Below are 21,877 nucleotides of genomic sequence, written 5' to 3'. Positions count from 1 at the left end.
ATGATGTTTTTTTTTTAAAAAACAATCGATTGTTTTAAATCATGTGTCAGGAAAGAAGAGATATTTAAACATTTGGAAATATTATATTATATAGAAATTTGCAATTTTCTAAGCACTTACCATATTTACCTAAGGTTTTTTTTTAGGAATATAATGGTTCTACATGTATTTTTTTTGTTTTACTATTTTAAATTTAAATTTTGGGGTATTTGTGTTCCAAATAACAGCATTAACATTTAATAGAAATTAAAAGACTGGTTGATTTTTGTTTTCTTGCATTCAAAATACTTTTATTCTTTCGCTTGCACACAAAACATACAATTACATTTTTGCTATTCAACTCGTACAAACTATCAGTCATACATTGCTTGTGAACATTTAAGCCGCACTTTATACTTAATATAGAATGAAAAAGCTTACAAGATATAGACACAATTGTAGTATGCATTCTATAAAGTTTTGTCATCATGAAAGCAGTTTTACGAATTAATTAGGTGTTCCTCTTGTTTAGTTTTCATTTTTTGCTTAACTCAAAACTCAAAAGAGAAGCGCTGACTTGATCGCTCTCTCTCAATTTCTCTTGCATTCAACACACGCATTGAATTCACCACACCGTCAAAAGTTCACCATAGCGACTTTTGTTTTTTAACACTTAGTTTTTTGTTGTATATTTTGGGCTAAAGCACCGCGCGTCAGCATTGCCAATTTCTATTTGTGTTCGTTTTTCTTTTTATATTTTGTTATGTAATATACATGTCTCGTTATGTATTTATATTTATTTATGTAATGTAGTAGTTATATAATGTGTTGTGTAAATTTCACTAGTTAGTTGTTGTTAGTTTTCGTTTTGTACGTCCTGCGTAAAGTAATTAATGATAGTCCTTATGTAGTTTGGTGTAAGTATTTTGTTGTGTATTTGTATAAGGTAGTAAGTCTCAGTTCTCAGTATAAAATCAGTACCATACTTTATTTCTTTACGTTTTTCAATTTGTTTTCGTTTCGTTATCGTTATCGTTCATTTCACGTCTTATAGTATTTTGTTTGCATCTAAATTGTACACTAATATTTATTGTTTTAGTTTTTTATTCAGCTGCGCGTGGTGCTTTGCTCATAATCTCTCATACAAGCAAGCACAGCCATGCATACTCAACACACATTCATACTGAACACACTCACACGCTTCCACGTACTCAACACACAACACTGTTGAATATCGCACTCACGTCAAGATTTATTGGAATCAGGTTTACTTATACTAATTACACTAGGTTACACACATTATTTTCTGCATTAAGCTAGTTCTTATAAACGCAATCAGACCGACCATATAAACTTCTTGTTTTTTTTTTTTCTTTAAATATTATTAATTTGTTGGGGGGTCTGGAATGGTGTACACACAGTTGATCGCTCAGTCACAGTCTCACACACTCTCTATTATACTCTATGTATGTATAGTTTTTGTTGTATTGTATATGCAAACATATTTCATTTACAAAATTTATGCATGTATAAAATGTAGAAATTTGTGCAGGAAAAGCATTTTAAAGAGTTCGATTTGATTACACTTTTTGCTTTTGCCATCATTCTCAACACATTTACAATAATACATCAAATTGTCATCATCCTCTCTTATCTCATCTCATCACACAAGCACAAGTCTCATCTATATATATATAAATATATATATATATATCATCCATCCACCATCAAGTTTCACTCTCATCCAAAACACACCTGTAAAATTGTGCAAGAAAAAGAAACGATTTAGGGAAGCGAAAAGTAAAAATTGTTCATTTGGTTAACTAATTTCTTATTGAACATTATATATATATATATATATATAAACAAAATTATAATTTAATGGATATATATATATATATAATTTTTATGCAACTTACGTTCGCATACCACAGCCATAATCTCCAAGGTTCCTAATTGGCGATTTGCAATCTCTCAATAATCGCGTTTCACACATTGACGACATCATTCCGGTCATTCAAAGCGACAGACATACAAATCTTCATCCCCAATAATTATCATCATCATCATTCGTAGTTCCATTCATTATCCTAATCCATTCCGGGTAATTTAAATGGTGAGTACAATAATAATGTTTTTTTTTAGAAAAATTAACCTTGTCAAAGTTGTTGATAACGTAAACGAATTTTATGATATGTTAAATCTTTGGGAAGGAAACAAAATTAATTTCTTTTAATAATTTAGCATTGAATTTTTCTTTCTTTTAAGCGTTGGACGGCTGTGCGATTTGAAGAAAAAGTTCTTTACTATGAATATTACTAATCGACAGTGTTTATTATGCGGAGAGGGATTTGCGCAGTGCTAATTCCGGGAATCCCCCGTATTGTTTTGCAATTGGGTATCAACAACTTTGAAATGGTTTAATTTTTTTTTCCTTTTTACTTTGACAGAAAGTTCAACAATATGAAGTAGTTAAAATTTACTTTAGTTAAGTTTATTCATTAAAATGCACGCAATTAGAAAAAGATTTTAAACGGTTTGCGTTTTGTTTTTTATATTTGGTAATTGAAAGCAGTTAATAGTTGAAATCTAAGAAACAGTCTGATTCTGTCCTACACAGTCCTATATATTTGTAAATTGTATTTGTTTTCGTTTGTCTTTTTCTATGCCTATTTAAAGTAAAATGAAGTACTCGTCGGTTTCCCTGGTCCGTTGTTGTGGTTAGTGTTAGTTTCTTTAATAATATTTTATTTTATGTACAATACAATAATGCGCTGCAGGTAGTTGCTTGGTTGTTTGTCATTGTGTTGTCATTATTCATAAATTGCAAATTAAGCGTCATTATCGCAACTGGATTCGATGGGAGCTAATTTTTTGTTTTGTATTTATGACTTTAACAAATCGTTTTCCGAATTTGAACTCTACTCATATATTTTGTATGTCTGTTAATGGTAATGTTGTTGTTCTTTCGTATTGGCGTCCGTTTAAAATCTTTTTTTTTGTTTTGTTGGTTTCTTTTGGTGTTTTTCATTGTATATAAATTTAAATTTGGTATATCGTGCATTTGTCAGTTGTTTTTGTTGTACTTATAACTAGGACTTCATTCGTTCCAATACTTAAAAGACTATTTGCTTACAAGAGCTTACGTTTAGTAATATCACACATCACACCACAAATTGCATTTAAGGAAGATTCTCTTCATTCTTCAATCATCATTCAGACACTATCCATATAACATATTCCATCACACTACAAATAGACAAGGGTGGTGTTCCAGTTTATAAATGGGGATTTATTAAGACTTTCGATTCATTTTCATTCGTTTCTAATCGACATACACACGTAGGCATCAGTCGCTCAATTTCAGACTTAGATCTATTACTCTCAGTTTTTGTTTTTTTTTTCTTCTCTTTTTTGTTTTCAATCATTCATACATATTACATATGATTCATAGATTCATTAAACACATACTTGTATCACATACATACTATACACATATACATATTTATATATCTAATTATCACACTCAGACATACATACAACCAGAAGGACAATCACAAGCACACTCTGGAGCACATACAACAACTCACACTCGGGATATCTTCACATCATTTTCTTAATTTTCGCATCACCTCATTTTGTTTTTTTCTTTGTTTTTGTGGTTTACATTTTTTGCTTTTCAACTTAATATCTAAAGCGTGTAGCAGCCGTAAGAGATAGTGTTTTATCCAATATTGCTGTGTATTTAATTTAGTTATTGAATTTGGGCTTAAATTAACGACATATTTTTTTTAAGGAGGGAGCTCAACTCAAATGTTTTTGCTTTCATAATTAATATTGGTATTGTATAAAGAGTGTCATTAATGGAAACAAATTGGGCTAGAAGGCTGCTTAAAGAATAGTGATGAATATTAAATGTCATAATGCTTAGAAATTACGATAGTTGAATTGGTTACTATTATGATGCGACGCTCTTTCAATGATATTATCAATCGATTGAATTATCGAAATTACAATTAGAACGCGCGTTAAACCGACAAAAATATAACAATATAAATATGATAATCATAGCAGGATTTCGATATCGATTTCGATCAAAGCTTACAAACTAGAAATCATTTATCAACACAATTGGCTTAAACTTAAAGTGGGGAAGGTGGGGCGTCGCACAGCAACAATATAAATCGGACAAACTTATGCAGATAGAACTTGTTTCTAATTCGGACTGGACTGCAATAGAGAGAATGTGTAAAAAAAAAAGAAGAGAGAGAGCAATGATGAGACGTTTGCAATGATTTCGTGAAGTCAAATCACAAGAATTCTACTTACCAGTTTGGCATCATACACACACTCACACGATTTTGGAAAGAACTGAGAGGATATAAAATAGAAATTTAGTGTAAATTACTGAGCAATAACCTGGCTGTTAATCTTCTTGATTTCCTTGGCAGCCCAGGCGCAAAGCATTTTGGTGCGCGGTCCCTTCGACCGCTTGCCCTCGGCTAGGAATTGTGTAATAACCGCATCGTCCAACAATGGATAGAGACGCGGTCCAAACGATGTGCACAAATCACCAATGAATCCAGCGGCGCTGGCCATCATCGAATCGGAGACTTCGCGTTCTTGGGCAATGCGCTTAATAAATTCAATAATGGGCACTAGATGCGGTTCCATGTGGAACACATCCGCATTGGGCGTTTGATCGACGCCCTTGAGACCCTGAATGATGCCAGTGTAGGCCTCCAGTACGCTTTCGCGCAACTCCTGAATATACTCGCTCATGTCGTAAGTGGAAGCATCAACCTGTGTGAAGAATATAAGAGTTAAAAACTAGTTGAAATTGTTTATTTTCGTTACGAACCTGCAAGTTGGATGCAGCGCGCAGCATATCCAGCACGACATTCAAATACTTGAGAAACGGGCTGCCTATGCTCAATGCCATGTCACCAAAGGCCGACAAGATCTGCGGCTTGACGCTGCGATGCAAATTGGGCTCAGCCAAATCATTCATTAGCACCGACATAATTTCATCGCAATAGGGCACCACCATTTGTTTGAGGGCGCGGCAAATGTCACCAGTGAGACCCACGGAGGCGCAGCACACTTGATACTCCTGATGATTCTTCAGGCCCATGATGAGGAAGTCCTTGAACGCAGGCATATACTTGGCAAACTGCATGCCCAACAGCTCAACGAGCGTGGAGACCGCCAGAAAAGCATCCTCCTGCACACCACCCGACTTGCCAGCATTCGAGCTGAACATGGTCAACAGTGCAGCCATGATGGCGTCCGAAATTTGCGGAGCATCTGCCTCACGTACCTTGCGCAACACACTCTGGAGTGTGGCACAGAGCAGGGATTGCAAGTCATTGAATTGATGGCGATCACTGTGATTAGTAATGTGCGATTCCATCATCATCACTTGATTAAGACGCTCCAGAATGACAATCGTGGTGCGCTGCACAATCAAATAACAATCAAGCGGCGAATTCTTTATCATATCCATAAGCGCCTCATAGGCAGCGCCACGCAAATTGGCCTGAGCTCCATCCGAGCGATCTGTAGTCTCCAGCAGTTGGGTGACAATGAATTCAAAGTATGGTGACAGCGCATATGTCTCTGGTGTCTCGCCATCAACGGCAGCTGCGGCTTCGTATGCTGCCTCCGACATACCAATGAAGGCCCAGCAAACATTGGCGGCCACACGCGGCTCCGACTTCAAACTCTTCACAAAACATTCGAGCAACGTTTGCAAATATGTCTTGTTGATGGCTGCCTCGGGAATGATCTGCAAAATAATTAAAAAGAAAATTACAGCATGTGGCAAAGATCCATAGAAAGATGTGAATAATTGGTTCTTGATTTACTGTCAATGAGCTCTAACATTTAAACAGCCAGCTAATTAACTATGTTTGCTGTTGTTTCTGAGCAAGGATAAATATTGTAATATTTTTCTTTCAAATATTGTGAAAAATTTACTTACGTCGCAAATGCGTCCAAAGGTCCAGGCCGTGGTGTCGCGCACAATGACGCTGGAATCGTACATCAGACGAATGAGCGTTGGCATCGCCTGCTCAACCAGTGGTTTCAGTGTATTGATCTCCAGCCCGTTGAGCACCGAGCCAAAGGTCATGACGGCTGCATCACGATAACGCCAATTGGGCGACTCAATGTTCTCTTTGATGAATGGCAAGACATGTGGCACAATGTCATCCTCGCAACAAGTAGCCAACAGCATTAGGCAAACCGAGGAAGCCTTCGCCGGACTCCATGTGTCCTCGTCGTCGCACTCATCTTGCTTGGTCAACTTCTCCACGAGCACAGGCGTCAAATACTGCAAAGCTCCTCGTGAATAATGTTTCGATACACGTTGTGGAGCACGCCCTTGATCGGTGGCCTCCTGACTCTCGATGGCCAGATCAATCTCTTCATCGTTGACATTCGACCAGAACTCAATGCCCTGTAGAGCGACAGCATCGTTGTCCGACTTCATTGCCTCCAGTGTAATGGGAAACAAGGCTTGGGCCATGTAGGGCTCCATGTACGAGTAATATAGCGACATGATTTTCACCAGGCATTGCAGAGCGGCCACACATATCTGTGTGTCCGTGCACTGTGTCGCCTCGCACACCACCTCCATTATGAAGTTGCGTTCCATGTCACGCTCGAAGTTTGATTTGGTAAACTCCAAAGAATTGTGCAATGCTGTCGTAGCAGCCAAGCGTACATGATTGCTGGGCTCCTGTTTCCGCATGCCGTGGATAATAGCCGTGAGCACCTGATTGGATTGATTCTCCAACACACCATAGCGTATGTCCTGGCAAATGTAGCCAATGGCTTCCAGTGCGGCCTCGCGATGCATTTCGCTGGAGCCCTCGTTGACGACCTTGTTGACCAGCGTTTGTATGAGAATGCTCCAGCGATTGATGGGCAACTCGATAACCGCCACATAGGCGACACATTGTGCGGCGCATGAGGGTCGCGTATTTTCTGTGCCCAAGGCGGCAAGGATCTGTTTGCAAAGATACGAAACATAGTTATAGAAATGGAATATGTCAATATGCGACAATTTATGTTGTTAACATACATTATTTTTGATAAGCTCGCGGGTTTCCTCAGGGAACTGATGCCAGCGCTCCTGATATTGCTGATTGATCTTCTCATCTTTGCTCATCAAATGATTCTTGAGCTGCAGACCGGCAGCCATACGCGCCACTGCGCTGTTTGTCGTTTCGACCAGAATTTTTGACAGCGCCTTGAGGAACTCGGGAAGATTGCTGCCGGCCGCCTGTTCCAGGTAATTCTTTGCCGATAGCAGTTCATTTTTATCTACAAATATATATATTTGAGGTTAGGTTGCAAAAATCCTTACTCAAAAGTGGCTACCAATCGATTCTGAAAGCGGTTGCTTATCGACTTTACAATGACTATCTATCGACTTACGAGTTTGCTGCCTATCGACTTATACTCTCATGTATAACTATGTATGTAGACATGCCTTTGTATATTCTGTGTGTGTGCGTGTTTGTGTGCCCCTAGCAACCAACACACATACGCTGTGCTTATGCTGCATTGCAACCCTGCGCAACATACGCGTCACTGTTGCGACGCATCGCAGCGCTGTGTAACAAAATGGCTTTTTGGTTTGGCCCTGAGCAGCAACAAAGCTAAAACTTTAGGCGCTTTGCCACCCATGAACATGCACACATGCATATGTTAATATAGATGATCTTTAACTCACCTGGTGAAACGGTCTTTTCCAAAATAACAATCAATTGCCTCGTTATGTCCGCAGTCATTTTTGCGCTCTTTTTTACTTTCAATTTCGTCTAGATGTCGATGTAGTTGAGATGTTGGAGGGCGGCGGGCGGGGATGTGCGGAAATTTTTCGTAATCGTTTTAGCTTTCGATGCTTGCTGTGCAGGTTTCTGCGTAAAAATAGAAGATTCAACGTTCAACAATAAAATAATATTTAACCTTCACGTTGTCACAAAATTGATTTTTTCATTCGCTTTTTACTACTTTTTTCAATAGCTTACTGTGCGTGTATTTTTTCCGTTCCCCTTTGTCTGCTGCGCGTTGCCAAAGCTGTGTTGCTATTTCGATTTTAGTTGGCTGTTCGAACTGTCAAAGCAAAAAAAACGCGGGACAAGTGCGACCAATTATTTCCACGATATGTGCGTTGAGTAAAACGTTAAACGTACAATTTGTCAAGATAGCAATTTAAATTGCGAACAATTTGCAACGTCCGAGACTAAATATGGAGAGTTAAACTAAACTGAAGCAGGCCGGCTCAAATGCACAATTTGTAACTCCACATGGGAAAAAACTGCTGCGCGTCGTTCTACGATTATTATAATGGGGTGGCATCGCCGCTTTTGTCAGGCTATTGCTGTCAGTTACGTTTAAAATGAACGCTCGATAACAGTAAATAATGCGAACTTTCAAATCTGATATTAAATTAATTTAAATTTGATTATTTAATAGCTAAAAATTTGAAAATTAAGCATGCAATGTTAATAAAATAATTTGAATTAAATAATCGATGCAATAGCAACTCTGATGTATTTTGAACAGGTTAGCAGCCCAACAGCAACTTCATTATTATCAGGTGGCAACGCCACTTTTGCACTTGGCACAGTGCTGACGTTTGTCAGTCAGTCAGTCAGTCGAAATAAGCCGAAAAAAACAAAATTGACAATTTAACTGAAACTGCGTCTTAAATAGGCGTGAAAGACAAAATTTAGTGTAATAAACGCACGCAAAATTACAGGACTCAACCCAGCAACTCTGCAGTGTGACGACATCCCACAACAATTTGTCGCTAGACCCTCTTCACTTGATAGTGACTGCAATTTGTGGGTGGTTTGGTAGTAGAGCTGTGTGTGCTGCTGTAGTTGTTGTCGAATTCACATTCCTCAAACCAAAAAAAGGAAAATGCTATCGCCACGGTGCCATCGTCGCACCATGGCTTCGATGATGCTGCTTGTTTGGGCCAGTGTGCTGTCGCTATCACAGGCTTTTTATCTGCCTGGCCTGGCGCCCGTAAACTTTTGCAAGAAGTCAGAGATCTCCTCTACATGCAAGGTAAGTGTGTGTGTGTGTGAGTTTATGCGTGTGTCTGTTTGTCATCAACTAATGCATTAAATAGTTGTTAAGTGCCATGCTACGTTTATGCTTTGCCGCAAAACGGAAACAATGATAAGAACCTAAGTTTCTTTCATCATTATTACAGTGTATATGTGTTGGATATTTAGGTGGTCTGTGCTGACGTCGATCGTTTGGTTTAAACTACACAGCCCACATGTACAAACAACACATACAATAGTTCTACACATACATACGTACATATGTGCGCAAGAATGTGTCTGTCTATGTTAGTTCTGTGTTCAGTTGGATACCAAACGTAATTAAGTTCTCTCCTCTATTCTTTCTTGTGTTTGCCTTGCGATGTTTGTTTATCATGAACTCTTTTTTTTTTCTTTATTTCCCATTTGAAACAGCAGTTTGATAATTTTCAAAAAATATATAGTCGTCAGCTACGATATAATTTGCCTTTTTTAATGAAGATAAAAGTCTTTTAAAAAATACAATACAATGTAAATGTAGTATGCAAGCAAAAAAATATCTATGAGGAAAACACGTATGTTAGAAATAGAAGTGGAAACGTGTCTTGGGAGAGCATAAAATATAGAAGTACTTTATCTCGGAACATTACTCCTCCACAGAAATTAATTAAGTATTGTTTTAAGTGGTTATCTGAGTTGCTTTGTTTGTCGATCGCTCAATGTATGAAGCTTTTCAATAAAATAAAAATCTTATACGAAACAGGGCTGCCAACCTCGCAACAATTTTGATGCAATTCCAATTGATAAGTCTAATCGTGGTTTCATTTAAAGAAAGATTTTTGTTATATATATTCTATATATTTATGTTATATGTTCTTGTGTATCCTTTTATTTTCTAAGTGAGGATGAGTTGTAATGTGTGATAAGCACTGATTAAAATAACTGTTGTCTTAAGCTTAACTTAATACAGCACTTAGAATAGTAGAGCTAAGAACAAAAAAAGAAACTAGCATCGAGGCCCCCAACTCTGGGACGAATTTTAAATATGTAGCGATAAGAGTGCCGGCATATTACATACCCACATTAAATCCCACATCCAAGATAAATCCCAACTATTTGAAATAAAATTAAATATTTTACATTTGGAATTATTATTACATTTTTTATGTATTCTATTTTGTATGAAATATTTTCATTTAAATGCACAACTATTTAATGCTACTTGTTACTAGTTATCGGCTTAACTTCTAGTTGAACGCGCGCAACAACAGCTGTTAAGTTTCATGATTTATCAGCTCTGCAAAATGTTGTACGATCATTGTGACTATTAAATGTTAGTGCGCCGCCGCTTAGAATATAAAAAACACAAAATATATTTTAAATTAATTGTAAATTGCAGATAGAGTAAAATTAAATTTATTTTAAGATTGAATTTTAAAATATATTTTCATTTTTCCATTGAAAAACTATTCAAATTTAGCTATTCGTTATATAGTACAGGTTTTTTATTTATCCGATTTATATAAAATTAATTAGATTATTGATTCGATTCACTGATATTTATAACAATTACATTGTATATTTTAAAAAAAGTCTATGAATATAATATAAGAAAAGAAGCCTTATTTATAAGCCATTTATAATCATTTTAATTTAAGCATATAATTTTATAAAATAAGAACTCAAATTAACTAAATATTTTATATTGTTCTTTTCCTCAAGTCCGATGTCATTTTGTATGTGAATCGCTTGAACACCGAGGAGTCTGTCATACCCTATGAGTACCATCACTTTGACTTTTGTCTGGGCAAGGAGGAGAACTCCCCCGTCGAGAACCTGGGCCAAGTCGTTTTTGGCGAGCGTATTCGACCGGGTCCCTATCACATACAATTCATGGAGAATGTGGAGTGCGCAGTGGTTAGTATCACACAAATTAGACAATTTAGTGTGGTTGCCAAGTCTTTAAATTTGTATTTTGCACTTTCCAGGCTTGTCAGAAGGATTACACTGGCGGCAATGCGGACAGCGATCGTCGCATGATGGTGCTAAAGAAGGGCATTAGTTTGAACTATCAGCATCATTGGATCGTCGACAATATGCCTGTAACGTGGTGCTATCAGCTGGAGACGGGCAAACAATATTGCAGCACTGGCTTCCCCATGGGTTGCTTGGTCCGTCCCGATGGCGAAGGTTGTGCCATCAATTCGCTGTACAATCGTCCTCTGCACTACTATCCCTTCAATCATGTGGATCTGGAGATCACCTATCACAGCGGTGCACGCGAGGAGTGGGGCATGGGTTTCAGTAGCAGCAGTGGTCGCATCATCTCGGTGAAGGTGACACCCAAATCTTTGAATCATGCTGATCCTAAGAATCCCAATTGTTTGGGCACCGAACCTCTCGCCATACGCGAAAGTTCACTGAAGGCGGGCGAATCGCAGACCATCCTTTACACATATAGCGTGAGATTTACATTGAATAATGCTGTCAAATGGTCATCACGTTGGGATTACATATTGGAATCGATGCCGCACACGAATATCCAATGGTTCTCCATCCTCAACTCGCTGGTGATTGTGCTGTTCCTCAGCGGCATGGTGGCCATGATTATGTTACGCACACTGCACAAGGATATTGCAAGATACAATCAAATGGATAGTGGTGAGGATGCCCAGGAGGAATTCGGCTGGAAACTGGTGCATGGCGATGTCTTTAGGCCACCACGCAAGGGCATGTTGCTGTCTGTATTCTTGGGCTCTGGTGTTCAAGTGCTGGTTATGGCCATGGTTACTTTGGGCTTTGCTTGTCTCGGTTTCTTGTCGCCAGCGAATCGTGGCGCCTTGATGACCTGTTCCATGGTGCTGTTTGTCTCGCTGGGCACGCCAGCTGGCTACGTCTCGGCACGCATCTATAAGAGTTTCGGTGGTGTCAAATGGAAGAGCAACGTCATTCTTACCTCGATTGTTTGTCCCGGGTAAGTGTGCTAATGTGATTAAGTGATTCATTACGTTGATTACTCACTGATTCGTTATCGCTTGGCAACAGTGTGGTTTTCTCGTTGTTCTTTGTGATGAATCTGGTGCTGTGGGGCGAGAGCAGCTCGGGCGCTGTGCCCTTTAGCACATTGGTTGCCCTGCTCGCTTTATGGTTTGGCGTCTCTGTACCCTTGACCTTTGTAGGTGCCTATTTCGGTTTCCGTAAGCGCGTAAGTATTGTGCATTAACCAATTACTTGAAGTGACATTAATGTATTGGTTTTACAGGCCTTGGAGCATCCTGTGCGCACGAATCAAATACCACGTCAAATACCAGATCAATCCATCTATACGCAACCCATTCCTGGCATTGTTATGGGAGGCGTGTTGCCATTTGGCTGCATCTTCATTCAGCTGTTCTTCATCTTGAGCTCTCTGTGGTCGAATCAAATGTATTATATGTTTGGATTCCTGTTCCTCGTATTCCTGATTCTTGTCATCACGTGCTCGGAAACAACCATTTTGCTGTGCTATTTCCATTTATGTGCGGAGGACTATCATTGGTGGTGGCGATCGTTCCTCACATCGGGTTTTACGGCCGTCTATCTGTTCATCTATTGCTGTCACTACTTTGTCACAAAGCTGTCGATCAAGGATAGCGCATCGACGTTCCTCTACTTTGGTTATACAGCAATTATGGTATTCCTATTCTTTTTGCTTACGGGCACAATTGGATTCTTTGCGTGCTTCTGGTTTATACGAAAAATTTATAGCGTTGTCAAGGTGGATTAGACACAACGAACAGACAGACAGACTACACATATATATCAAATGTTTATATTTATATATACGACATATAAAGTCTGTATGTGTGTGAGTTTTTTTGATTGTGTGTGTGTGTAGCCACAATTTACACTTAAGCCTAATGTGTGTGATTTCTGCGCTGTGCATGAACAGCCGGTTTTCTGTTTATCGATTAATGAACTGTAATGTAATGTAATATGTATTTAATTATACAGATGCATACATGTAAATGTACTACATGTATGTAGTATTGAAGCGCGCAATAATTTTAAGCATAAATCAGATGATAGTACGACAAAAGGATGAAAATCAATTGGAAGTTTGATTAATTTTCCAAAAAAAAAAACAAATGTAATTTTTTGCAATTCGTTTCATTTTAAACAAAAACATCAACGTCCATTTCGCTCGATACAAAAAAAAAGAAACGACAAAGATTATTCGCAAGATGCTGTTCTTAATTATACATACATATATAGTGAAAGAAAACCAAATCAGATTTTAGATACGATTCCCAAAAAGTACTTGAAACATTTTTTGTGACAACAACTTTCAAATCAAAGCCAATCAACTGTAATTTGCAGCTTGCATTCTAAGCATAAACATTAAAAAGCAAAACATTGAATTCATATGTGTAATATTTAAAAAAGTATATACTTTACTTTAGTTTAAATCAATTAAATTACTAACTTGCAATTCAAACAATAAATTATAAAAACCTAAAAACACCGCTGGCGCCCTCTTTTGTCGATTTTGTGTAACCCTTTTCTGTTGTTGCACTTTACAGCTGACAACACTTTTGGGGTTTCCGTAAAACGGGAAAACAGTCGAAACGGAAAAATTGCTGGTAGCAAAGAGTTTAGGAAAAATAAAAATAAAATAAATGACTGGCGAAATTGTGGATAGTGAGGATGAGTACGATGAAATATCCGAGCTGCGACAACAACGCAACAAGCCTGAGGCACAGGAATCCGTTGATGTAAGACAATCTTCTTGGATGATTGCATTATTTAATGCTTCTCCATAATGCAGGAGGCCTTTGATTTGGATGATCTTTTGCCCATTATTGGCGAGTTTGGCAAGTATCAAAAGTTGCTCGTGTTCGGCATTTGCTTGCCAGCATGCATCCCATGCGGTTTCTGTGCCTTCAATCAGCTCTTCATGGCCGACACACCCGATGATTATTGGTGTCGCGTGCCCCAGCTGCAGCACCTCGACCTCGAACAGCGCAAAATGTTGGCTATACCCAAGGAGCAGGTAATCCAGGTTGGAATTGTGCAGGTCTCTCCTATTAAAAGCGTTCTTATCTCAGGATAACGATGATTTGGTCTATAGTAAATGCTTTATGTACGGCGTCAACTGGACACAGTTATTGGACACTTTGGATACAGGAGATATTAATGGGAATTTGACAAATCTGCAGCTCAACAACGGAAGTTGGCCCTTGGTCAAGTGCTCCCAGGGCTGGGAATATAATACCAGTCGTATCTGGTCTTCGATTGTGATCGATGTGATTGATTAAAATTCAACTGCGTTAGATTAAGACATTCATGTAGATGAGCTTGCTTTCAGTCATGTTCCCTCTATGAAGTTTCCCAATTTGAATTATAAACTGTCAACTCAATCTCCAATTAAAATATGCGACCAATCAGCCTGGCAGCGTTTAGCGATGGCAACGTCTAGCTATGAGGACAGCAGGTTATAAAGTAATGCACAGTTTCCATTTATTTTCAAAATACATTAACCATTTAGGTTCAAGCATTTAATGTACATTAATATTCAACTGAAATCTAAGTGTGTCGAAATTACGCGCAACAGTATATTTCGTATGTCTGGCAGCACTAATGGTGTGTAGCTTTGTGACGTCACTAAGCCAGGACCTCTCTAGCTGAGCAGTTAACCTTACTCGATTTTAATAATTTCCCAAGTCACAAACAATCGCATCTTAAGCTCAAGTATATTTCATAAATTTTTATCTGACAAGTTTACTTGTCAACAGTTCGATTTGGTATGCGATCAAGACATTTATCCAACCATCGGTCTGGCAGCGCTCAACACTGGTGGCCCAGTTGGTGTGTATTTGTTTGGGCTGCTCAACGATCGAGCCGGACGCCGGCTATCTTATTTCACATGTCTGGCCACACTGTTGGCGGGCAGCCTAATGACGTCGCTAAGCAAGGATTTCTGGACCTGGGCGGGAAGTCGCGTAATTGTTGGACTCACCATACCGGCTGTCTATCAAATACCATTTATTATATGTAAGTGCAATGCATAAAACATAACATAATTATCCGAATTTATGCGGTTTATTGTTGCAGCCTTGGAGCTGGTAGGCGAAAAGTACCGTTCGTTTGTGACCGTTATGACTTGCACCTTCTACACATCGGGCATTATGCTGTTATCACTAGTCACGTATCTGGAGCGTGATTGGGTGCGTCTTTCCTACATCACCTCGTTGCCCTTCTATGCCTACTTTCTGTATATGTTTGTGATGCCCGAATCGCCACGTTGGCTTCTGATGCGTGGTCGCCTTGAAGAAGCTTTGAAAATCCTCGAGCGCATGGCGTTGATCAATGGGCGGCAGTTTCCGGAGGCTGTGCACAGCAAACTGGAGGCGCAAATACGTCGCGACAAGTTGAAGAGCCAAAAGAAAAAGGTGGCCAATGTCGGTCTCATGGATCTGTGTCGCACGCCCAATATGCGCCTCAAGACCATTTTGATTACGCTCAGTTGGTTTGCCAACGAAACGGTTTATTTGGGTCTCAGCTACTATGGTCCTTCGCTGGGCACAAATCAGTATGTCAGCTTCTTTCTGTCGGCGGTTGTGGAGCTGCCCAGCTACCTGTGCTGTTGGTACTTCATGGACACTTGGGGACGCCGTTGGCCGCTTAGCTTGTCCATGATGCTGGGGTAAGATTTGAAAATCTATTTTATAATGCACTTCCGAATTGAGTTTTCCAAAGAAGTTTTTTTTGTACCCGCTCTTAGTTGCTTTAATTGTCAATCTACAATATTTGGTATTCTAGAGTAAATTTGGAGGGTAACAGCATGTGATATACCAAATGTAGCTTTCGATATATTTTAATGTTTTTCTATAGACTAATTTGGTATATGGCTTTCTCACATGTTCGTATCTAGTATAACACTAAAATTTGGCATACATCATTTTCTAGTTGGTGTTAATTTATTTAATAAAAATTAGAAATAGAAATGTTGTTCTAGACGTTTATGTTTCACTGGGACAGTATTTATTTCTAAATTAAATTTTAGTTATAGCCAATTTCTTAAAAGTGTATTTAAATAATAAATATTTATATTATTTTTCAATTTAAAATATTAATAAAAAAACTATGAATTTCTTTTTTTAGGGGAGTTGCTTGCATTATAACTGTCATGCTACCCGACGATGCCATCGACGAGACGTTGACACTGTATCTCATCTCCAAGGCTCTTCTCTCGGCCTCGTTTCTCATCATTTATCCCTTTGCTGGCGAGTTATATCCGACGCAGGTGCGTGGCATTGGCATCGGGGCCTCCAGTTATATTGGTGGCCTGGGATTGATTGTGATACCGTTTGTCACCTATTTGGGAAAGGAGAATTTAAAGCTGCCGTTGGTCATTATGGGATTTGTGTCGGTGCTGGGAGGCATGACGGGCTTACGTTTGCCGGAGACGTTGCATCATCGCCTGCCGCAGACCATTGAGGAGGGCGAAGAGTTCGGCAAGAACTGGCAGCTTAAAGATTGCTGTCGTTGCAAGCCACAGCCGTAAGTATCTGATGGGATTAATTGAGTATCGAATGATGTTATTAATTCCCAGAGAAATCCTTTCGCCACCAACTTCGTATGAGAACTTGGATGTCTTGGGTGGCTCATCCAACAACGAGTCTGAGGTGGAACTGGAGCTAAAAGACAATCGTCGTTTGCGTCAAAAGCCTCGCATCGATGAGCGAACTCCTCTGGATTTGGGAAGCAGTGGGAGTGGCATTGGCAGTCGTCCAGTGCATCGACCTTCCATGAAGCGTCTGGTGCGCCAAATGAGCGTGATGGACACTCAAAGAACACACGACGGCACCATGCAACTAACCCATTGGATCTAAAGTTTTATTACTGTTTAATTTATTAAGCAGACCAAGTATTATTAATATAATACACATCTAAATGTATTCATACTCGTTATTCCGTTGTTTGTAGTATTTTAGTGAACAGCTAGATCATTTCAAATTTGCGGAAACTATTGTCATGAATTGAAAAAAATGCGGAATTTTTGTAGCAGTTCTCAATTCAATTTCCGTAAAGAAAGTTAATTTCAAAATATTACGTATACGCATGAGAAAAGTAGTAAATACAAAGATTAAATTAGTTATTTGTAATAGGTAGGAAGTTCTCCAGCAGAAAGGTATCATCAGCAAAAACTATTGTATTGTAACGTTCTTAAAAATAAATTTGAAATTAAAATATCAACTTAATTTTCGCAAAGAACATGCTATTGAAAATAATACGTATACGTAATATAAATGAAAAAAAAAACCAAAACAAAAAGTTAAGTTAGTATTTTAAATAAGCAATAACTTTACAATAAAAAATCGATACTTGTCATTAAATAAATTAAATAAAAAAGATGTAATTAAAGTTCAGCAAAATATAAACATTTTAGTTTTAACTTAAATAATTAAAAAAAATCAGGAACTTTTAAGATATATAGACAAACAGTAGTCACATATATAAATTATATAGAAAGAGAAATATCAGAAGCATATTTGATTTAATTGTTGCGAGTATCATTAAACCGCAAATTAAACAAAAAACACTTTAAACATTACATTAAACATATCCGGTAAAAAATACACACATACTACATACATAATATAAAAAAACTTATTGTACTTCTAATATGACGATTTGTTATTGTGCTCGCATCTGTTATTGTTTGTTACCGACTCTGATTTATGCATTTATGCAATCAATTATGCAATTAATTGCTCTAAAACAAAAACACCATTTATTATTGCCAGCACTCTCATACATTATACTTTTATTTTGAACATGGAATGAAAACTAGCTGCAGCTATTAATATATTCTGTTGACTGTCATAAACACTGAGTGCAAAAGGTTAGGTATTATATTTTGGCTATTTATCAATATTTTATACGGGGTTCATAATTTTTTCATTTCTAAAATATTTATTATTTTATTTATTTCTCATTATTCTTTTATTATTTTTTATTTTTATTATGAATAATAATTTAATTATTTTCAGCACTAGATAAGGGTTAAAAGCTTTTTAATTCGCTTATAGTATATTAGTCTCAATTCAAATCAAAATATATAAAGTATCCACTTCGAGAAATAAAAATAATTTTCTAAATTACTGCTCATTTAAAATTATTTAAATTCTAATAAGAATATCTAGCTTCCCCTCTAGCTTCCTCTCAGAAAAATCAACAAAAAAAAATAATTTTCTAAATTTTTGTTCATTTAAAATTATTTGTCTGCAAACTTTTCATCTCGACTGTGAAGCACCGTTGTTTTCAGTGTTCCTTTATGTTTTCAGTGTGTGCACACGCATTTGTTTATGACGAGCTGGCAACGCTGGCGGCCAAGACAGTGGCAACCTTGGGATGACCATTAGTAAAAAGAACGTTTTAAAAGATTTTGAATATCCAATTACAGTGTTGTGTTTTTTATGTCAGTATCGTTTAGCAATGAAAATTTAATGTGTGTTCAAGGCACTAATTGAAAATGTCGCAAGTGTCTGAGCTGCAGACATGTCCCATTCTGTGTCTGCACGAGGAGATCGTGCATGAACTCTTCTCCTATTTGCCACAACTCTGCGACAAAGTGCGTTTGGCTTGTGTGGCACCCAAATTCATGCACGTCTTTAGCAAATGGGTGCGATCGCGTCGACATGCGTTGAACGCTGAGGATGTGGAGCAGATGCAGTTGGGTGAAATGATTGATTTCTTCAGTGTGGCCGGACCGTACATAACCTCACTTACTGTTGACTGCTCGTCGTTTCAAAAGGAGTCGCTGATCGTGGAGTTTATAGCTGTCTATTGCCGCAATCTGGAGGAGATCAACTATAGTAATGTGACAGATGATTTCCATTATCGCGAACTAATGACGCGCCTAACACAACTGCGACGCATTAGCATCGATTGCATGGATGCCGAAGATGTGTTGAATTTTGATCTTGAGGGGAATACCGAGCTGGAATCCTTTGAGCTCATCAATGGCTGCTACACGGGTAAGTTTAGTCTTCTTTCGCAATCATTTGGTAATCAATTAAATGATCTATTTTGATAGGCAAACATTTGTGCGGCTTTGATAAGCTGCAGCGTCTTGTGCTGCGCGATTGTTTGCTCTGGAATTCTGGAGAATTTGGCATTCCTCTCAAGCATTTGCGTGTGCTGGTGCTGGACGATTGTTGCTTTGAGGTGATGAATCACTCGTTGTACGAAAAGATTGCCGAGTGCTGCGGAGAACTCGAGGAGTTGTCCTTCTCCGGCTGCGACTCGAGCTTTGAGGTGATTGCTCAGCTGCCTAATTTGCAGCGTTGCACTCTGAAGACCTGGATGACCTCCAATGAGTTGAACTTGGCGTTTCTATCGACGCTCGCCGATAAGAAGGGCAACATGCTCAAGTACCTGAAGCTGTCGGGGCAATTTGAGATAAGCAATGAACATGCACGCTATTTGGGACAACTGAGTTCGTTGGGGGAGCTTCATTGGAGTGACAACGATGTGCTGGAGGATGATCACTTCAGGTTCTTTAATGATCTGCCGTTGCTCCGTCTTTTTGGCATGTCCTTTTGTGGTCGTGTCACGGACGTTGGTCTCATGAGCCTGATACGCAAGTGTCCGATGCTTTCATGCATTAATCTCAAGGATTGCGATCAGATCACCGATCAGTTTGTGCTCAATGCCGTCTACTGTTGCAGCAAAAACTTGCCGAGTCGCGATATGTTGTTGAATGTGGAGGGAACTAGAATCAACCGCGATATGCTAAAGGTAAGTAAGATAGAAGCATGAGGCACTGAAATTAATCTTCTAACTTCTTGCCACAGCATCCGGAGTACTTAAAGCCGCAGAACAAAGTGAAGCTGAACTTTAAGAGTGAAACGGACTAGGAAGCGACCATACACAACACACAACAATACAACACAACAATGATCCATTTGTGTGATCTGTATCAGATAAATTGATGGCGAGCACCTTGGATGCACCACTGGTCATTTAATAATTAAACGATCGATCGACTATTGTGACTATATCAGTTTGCAATAAATTTCGTATTCAATTGTTTGCTTGAACTTTTGATGCACCAATTGTAATTGCAGCAGGTAAAACGGGTTAAATGAGACAACTCGACTTTAGGATACCCGATACCATATTTCGATAAAAGACAGTTTAAACAGTTTTTTAAATAATCAATATGAGGATGAATAATAACTAAGTAATAGCGTTTTAACATTCTAGTATAGAGAAATGTTTTAAAGATAGAAATTTGCTCTGTCAAATAGAGTATTAAATGTTTTTAAAACGAATGGAGTTAAACTAATAGGAAACTTGTAAAAGTAACCTTGATAGGAAACCTTTTGATATCACTTATTTAAACCTTAAAATATTAAGTTATAATGAAACTAAATGGAAATATTGAGCTGATCTTAGGAATTAATCTCTATTTATCTCTATTTATTTATTAAAAGTATTTTGCCGTAGCATTATAGGAAAATTGTATTGGCCTTAGAAACTGATTTGATTGAGGATATTAACCCCTTATTTAAAAGTGATTTCTCAGTTTTGTTCTTGTAAGTTTTGTGCTACATATTTACTAGGCAAATCAACATTAAGGTGGAACATTATTTCTCATTTAGACTAGTTGGGAAGATATTCTTAATTTTGTTCAATTTTCACACTTTGATCAAATTATTTCTGCTTTATGTTGCTTGCGATTTCTGTAGCTCACTAAATTGTAATACCTCATCCATCTCATTGGTACCTAGTATAATGATGTCTATGTTAGCAGCAGGAAGCCGACTCCAAACAAGCTCTGGCATTGCTCACCTGCGGCTTCGACTGCGACTGCGGCTTCGACTGCGGTTTGCTTGGCCAACAACAGCAACGGGTTAGTCATCGGGCAGTCGCGAGACTCGAGTCTCGACTCTCCAGCGGTCTGTGTGTGTAGAGTAGATGATGTTTTTGTTTTGTTGCGTGCAACGCGAGTCAGAGTCACAATCACAATCACAATTGCTGACCTCGAGCGGAGGCTCCTTAAATGGTTGACCGCGATCGTTTGTTCGTTCTTTCAGCTGACTGCTGCTGACTTAGTTGTAGTACACACAATTGCAGCACATCGCACATCTATCGGCTTTTGCCTGCCGGGTACATAAATAAATATAAAATTGCCTTGACATGCTCTCAGCTGTCTTCAGCTGTTGACTCTTTGACTAATTAGCAAAACTTCCACTGGTTCGGTTCAACGCGAAGTTAACATTTTGCATAGATGCGCTGCCAAATTCCAAACTTGAATTCGATCGAATTTCTGCGAAAGTGCATCGCTTGCATGTCGTTAGGTTGTAATTTAAAAGATGCGGTTTCTTGTCTCCCTTGTCTTGTCTGAGAAGCGCATATTATGACTGGCGAATGGGAGGCTGGCATGTCTAATCGTTGCTTTTCGTGACAAACCCTAAAACACTGCATACTATATAACGATTGCAAGTTTCGTTGCTGCGGCTTCGCTTGAGAAACTGATTTACACACACCTTCATTTATTTATTGTTATGCTGAAGACTTTCTTAAGTTGAAGAAGACATATTTATTTTGATTACAACCAGATTGTAAATAATTATTTAAGCAGACAGAATATAACAACACTTCTTAAATTTCTTTATGGATGTTACTTAAACACAGCTAAGAAGTGGAAGCATTTCAGTGGAAACGTCTTAAATGAATATTCTCGACCTTACTGAACACTAAACTTCCAACGGTTTGGTTTTCAAGCTATGCAGCGAAACTATCAAATATTATTTTCAAATTAATTTAAAATATTTAAT

General features: G+C 38.2%; 4 protein-coding genes and 1 long non-coding RNA gene across 11 annotated transcripts; 3 read left to right on the top strand and 2 right to left on the bottom strand.

Annotated features, from left to right (window-relative positions):
- Nucleotides 1-262: 262 nt before the first annotated feature.
- Nucleotides 263-8,312, bottom strand: LOC133850904 (importin subunit beta). 7 transcript variants are annotated; one of them, XM_062287159.1, is made up of 9 exons: nucleotides 8,019-8,312; nucleotides 7,721-7,907; nucleotides 7,067-7,308; nucleotides 5,963-6,991; nucleotides 4,841-5,767; nucleotides 4,309-4,782; nucleotides 3,126-3,228; nucleotides 1,899-2,182; nucleotides 263-1,734 (listed from the first exon to the last, which is right to left on the bottom strand). In XM_062287159.1, exons 2-6 carry the CDS (start codon nucleotides 7,776-7,778, stop codon nucleotides 4,384-4,386), a joined length of 2,655 nt encoding a protein of 884 aa, XP_062143143.1. In that variant the 5' UTR covers nucleotides 7,779-7,907; nucleotides 8,019-8,312; the 3' UTR covers nucleotides 263-1,734; nucleotides 1,899-2,182; nucleotides 3,126-3,228; nucleotides 4,309-4,383. The 7 variants fall into 7 exon arrangements, with proteins under 7 accessions (XP_062143143.1, XP_062143138.1, XP_062143139.1 ...); XM_062287154.1 differs by having other exon boundaries at nucleotides 4,399-4,782; XM_062287155.1 differs by having other exon boundaries at nucleotides 1,899-2,079; nucleotides 4,399-4,782.
- Nucleotides 8,313-8,604: 292 nt separating this feature from the next.
- LOC133850907 (transmembrane 9 superfamily member 2) lies at nucleotides 8,605-13,311 on the top strand. The gene is made up of 5 exons (XM_062287163.1): nucleotides 8,605-9,066; nucleotides 10,770-10,964; nucleotides 11,036-12,021; nucleotides 12,093-12,252; nucleotides 12,310-13,311. The coding sequence occupies exons 1-5, from the start codon at nucleotides 8,917-8,919 to the stop codon at nucleotides 12,811-12,813; spliced, it is 1,995 nt and encodes a 664-aa protein (XP_062143147.1). The 5' UTR covers nucleotides 8,605-8,916; the 3' UTR covers nucleotides 12,814-13,311.
- A 304-nt stretch (nucleotides 13,312-13,615) lies between these two features.
- LOC133850906 (carcinine transporter) lies at nucleotides 13,616-16,921 on the top strand. The gene is made up of 7 exons (XM_062287161.1): nucleotides 13,616-13,801; nucleotides 13,855-14,079; nucleotides 14,135-14,332; nucleotides 14,822-15,080; nucleotides 15,141-15,732; nucleotides 16,191-16,589; nucleotides 16,642-16,921. The coding sequence occupies exons 1-7, from the start codon at nucleotides 13,706-13,708 to the stop codon at nucleotides 16,919-16,921; spliced, it is 2,049 nt and encodes a 682-aa protein (XP_062143145.1). The 5' UTR covers nucleotides 13,616-13,705.
- LOC133850908 (uncharacterized) lies at nucleotides 16,263-17,897 on the bottom strand. Its single transcript, XR_009895713.1, has 3 exons — nucleotides 17,685-17,897; nucleotides 16,484-16,917; nucleotides 16,263-16,403 (listed from the first exon to the last, which is right to left on the bottom strand). It is a non-coding gene; the product is annotated as an uncharacterized LOC133850908 (long non-coding RNA).
- Nucleotides 17,898-18,483: 586 nt separating this feature from the next.
- Nucleotides 18,484-20,134, top strand: LOC133850037 (uncharacterized). Its single transcript, XM_062285997.1, has 3 exons — nucleotides 18,484-19,069; nucleotides 19,129-19,832; nucleotides 19,889-20,134. The coding sequence occupies exons 1-3, from the start codon at nucleotides 18,565-18,567 to the stop codon at nucleotides 19,949-19,951; spliced, it is 1,272 nt and encodes a 423-aa protein (XP_062141981.1). The 5' UTR covers nucleotides 18,484-18,564; the 3' UTR covers nucleotides 19,952-20,134.
- Nucleotides 20,135-21,877: the final 1,743 nt, after the last annotated feature.

The sequence above is a fragment of the Drosophila sulfurigaster genome, chromosome 2L, assembly GCF_023558435.1.
Source record: "Drosophila sulfurigaster albostrigata strain 15112-1811.04 chromosome 2L, ASM2355843v2, whole genome shotgun sequence".
In the NCBI taxonomy this organism is placed as follows: Eukaryota; Metazoa; Arthropoda; class Insecta; order Diptera; family Drosophilidae; genus Drosophila; species Drosophila sulfurigaster.
This window is presented reverse-complemented; position numbering and strand designations above follow the sequence as displayed.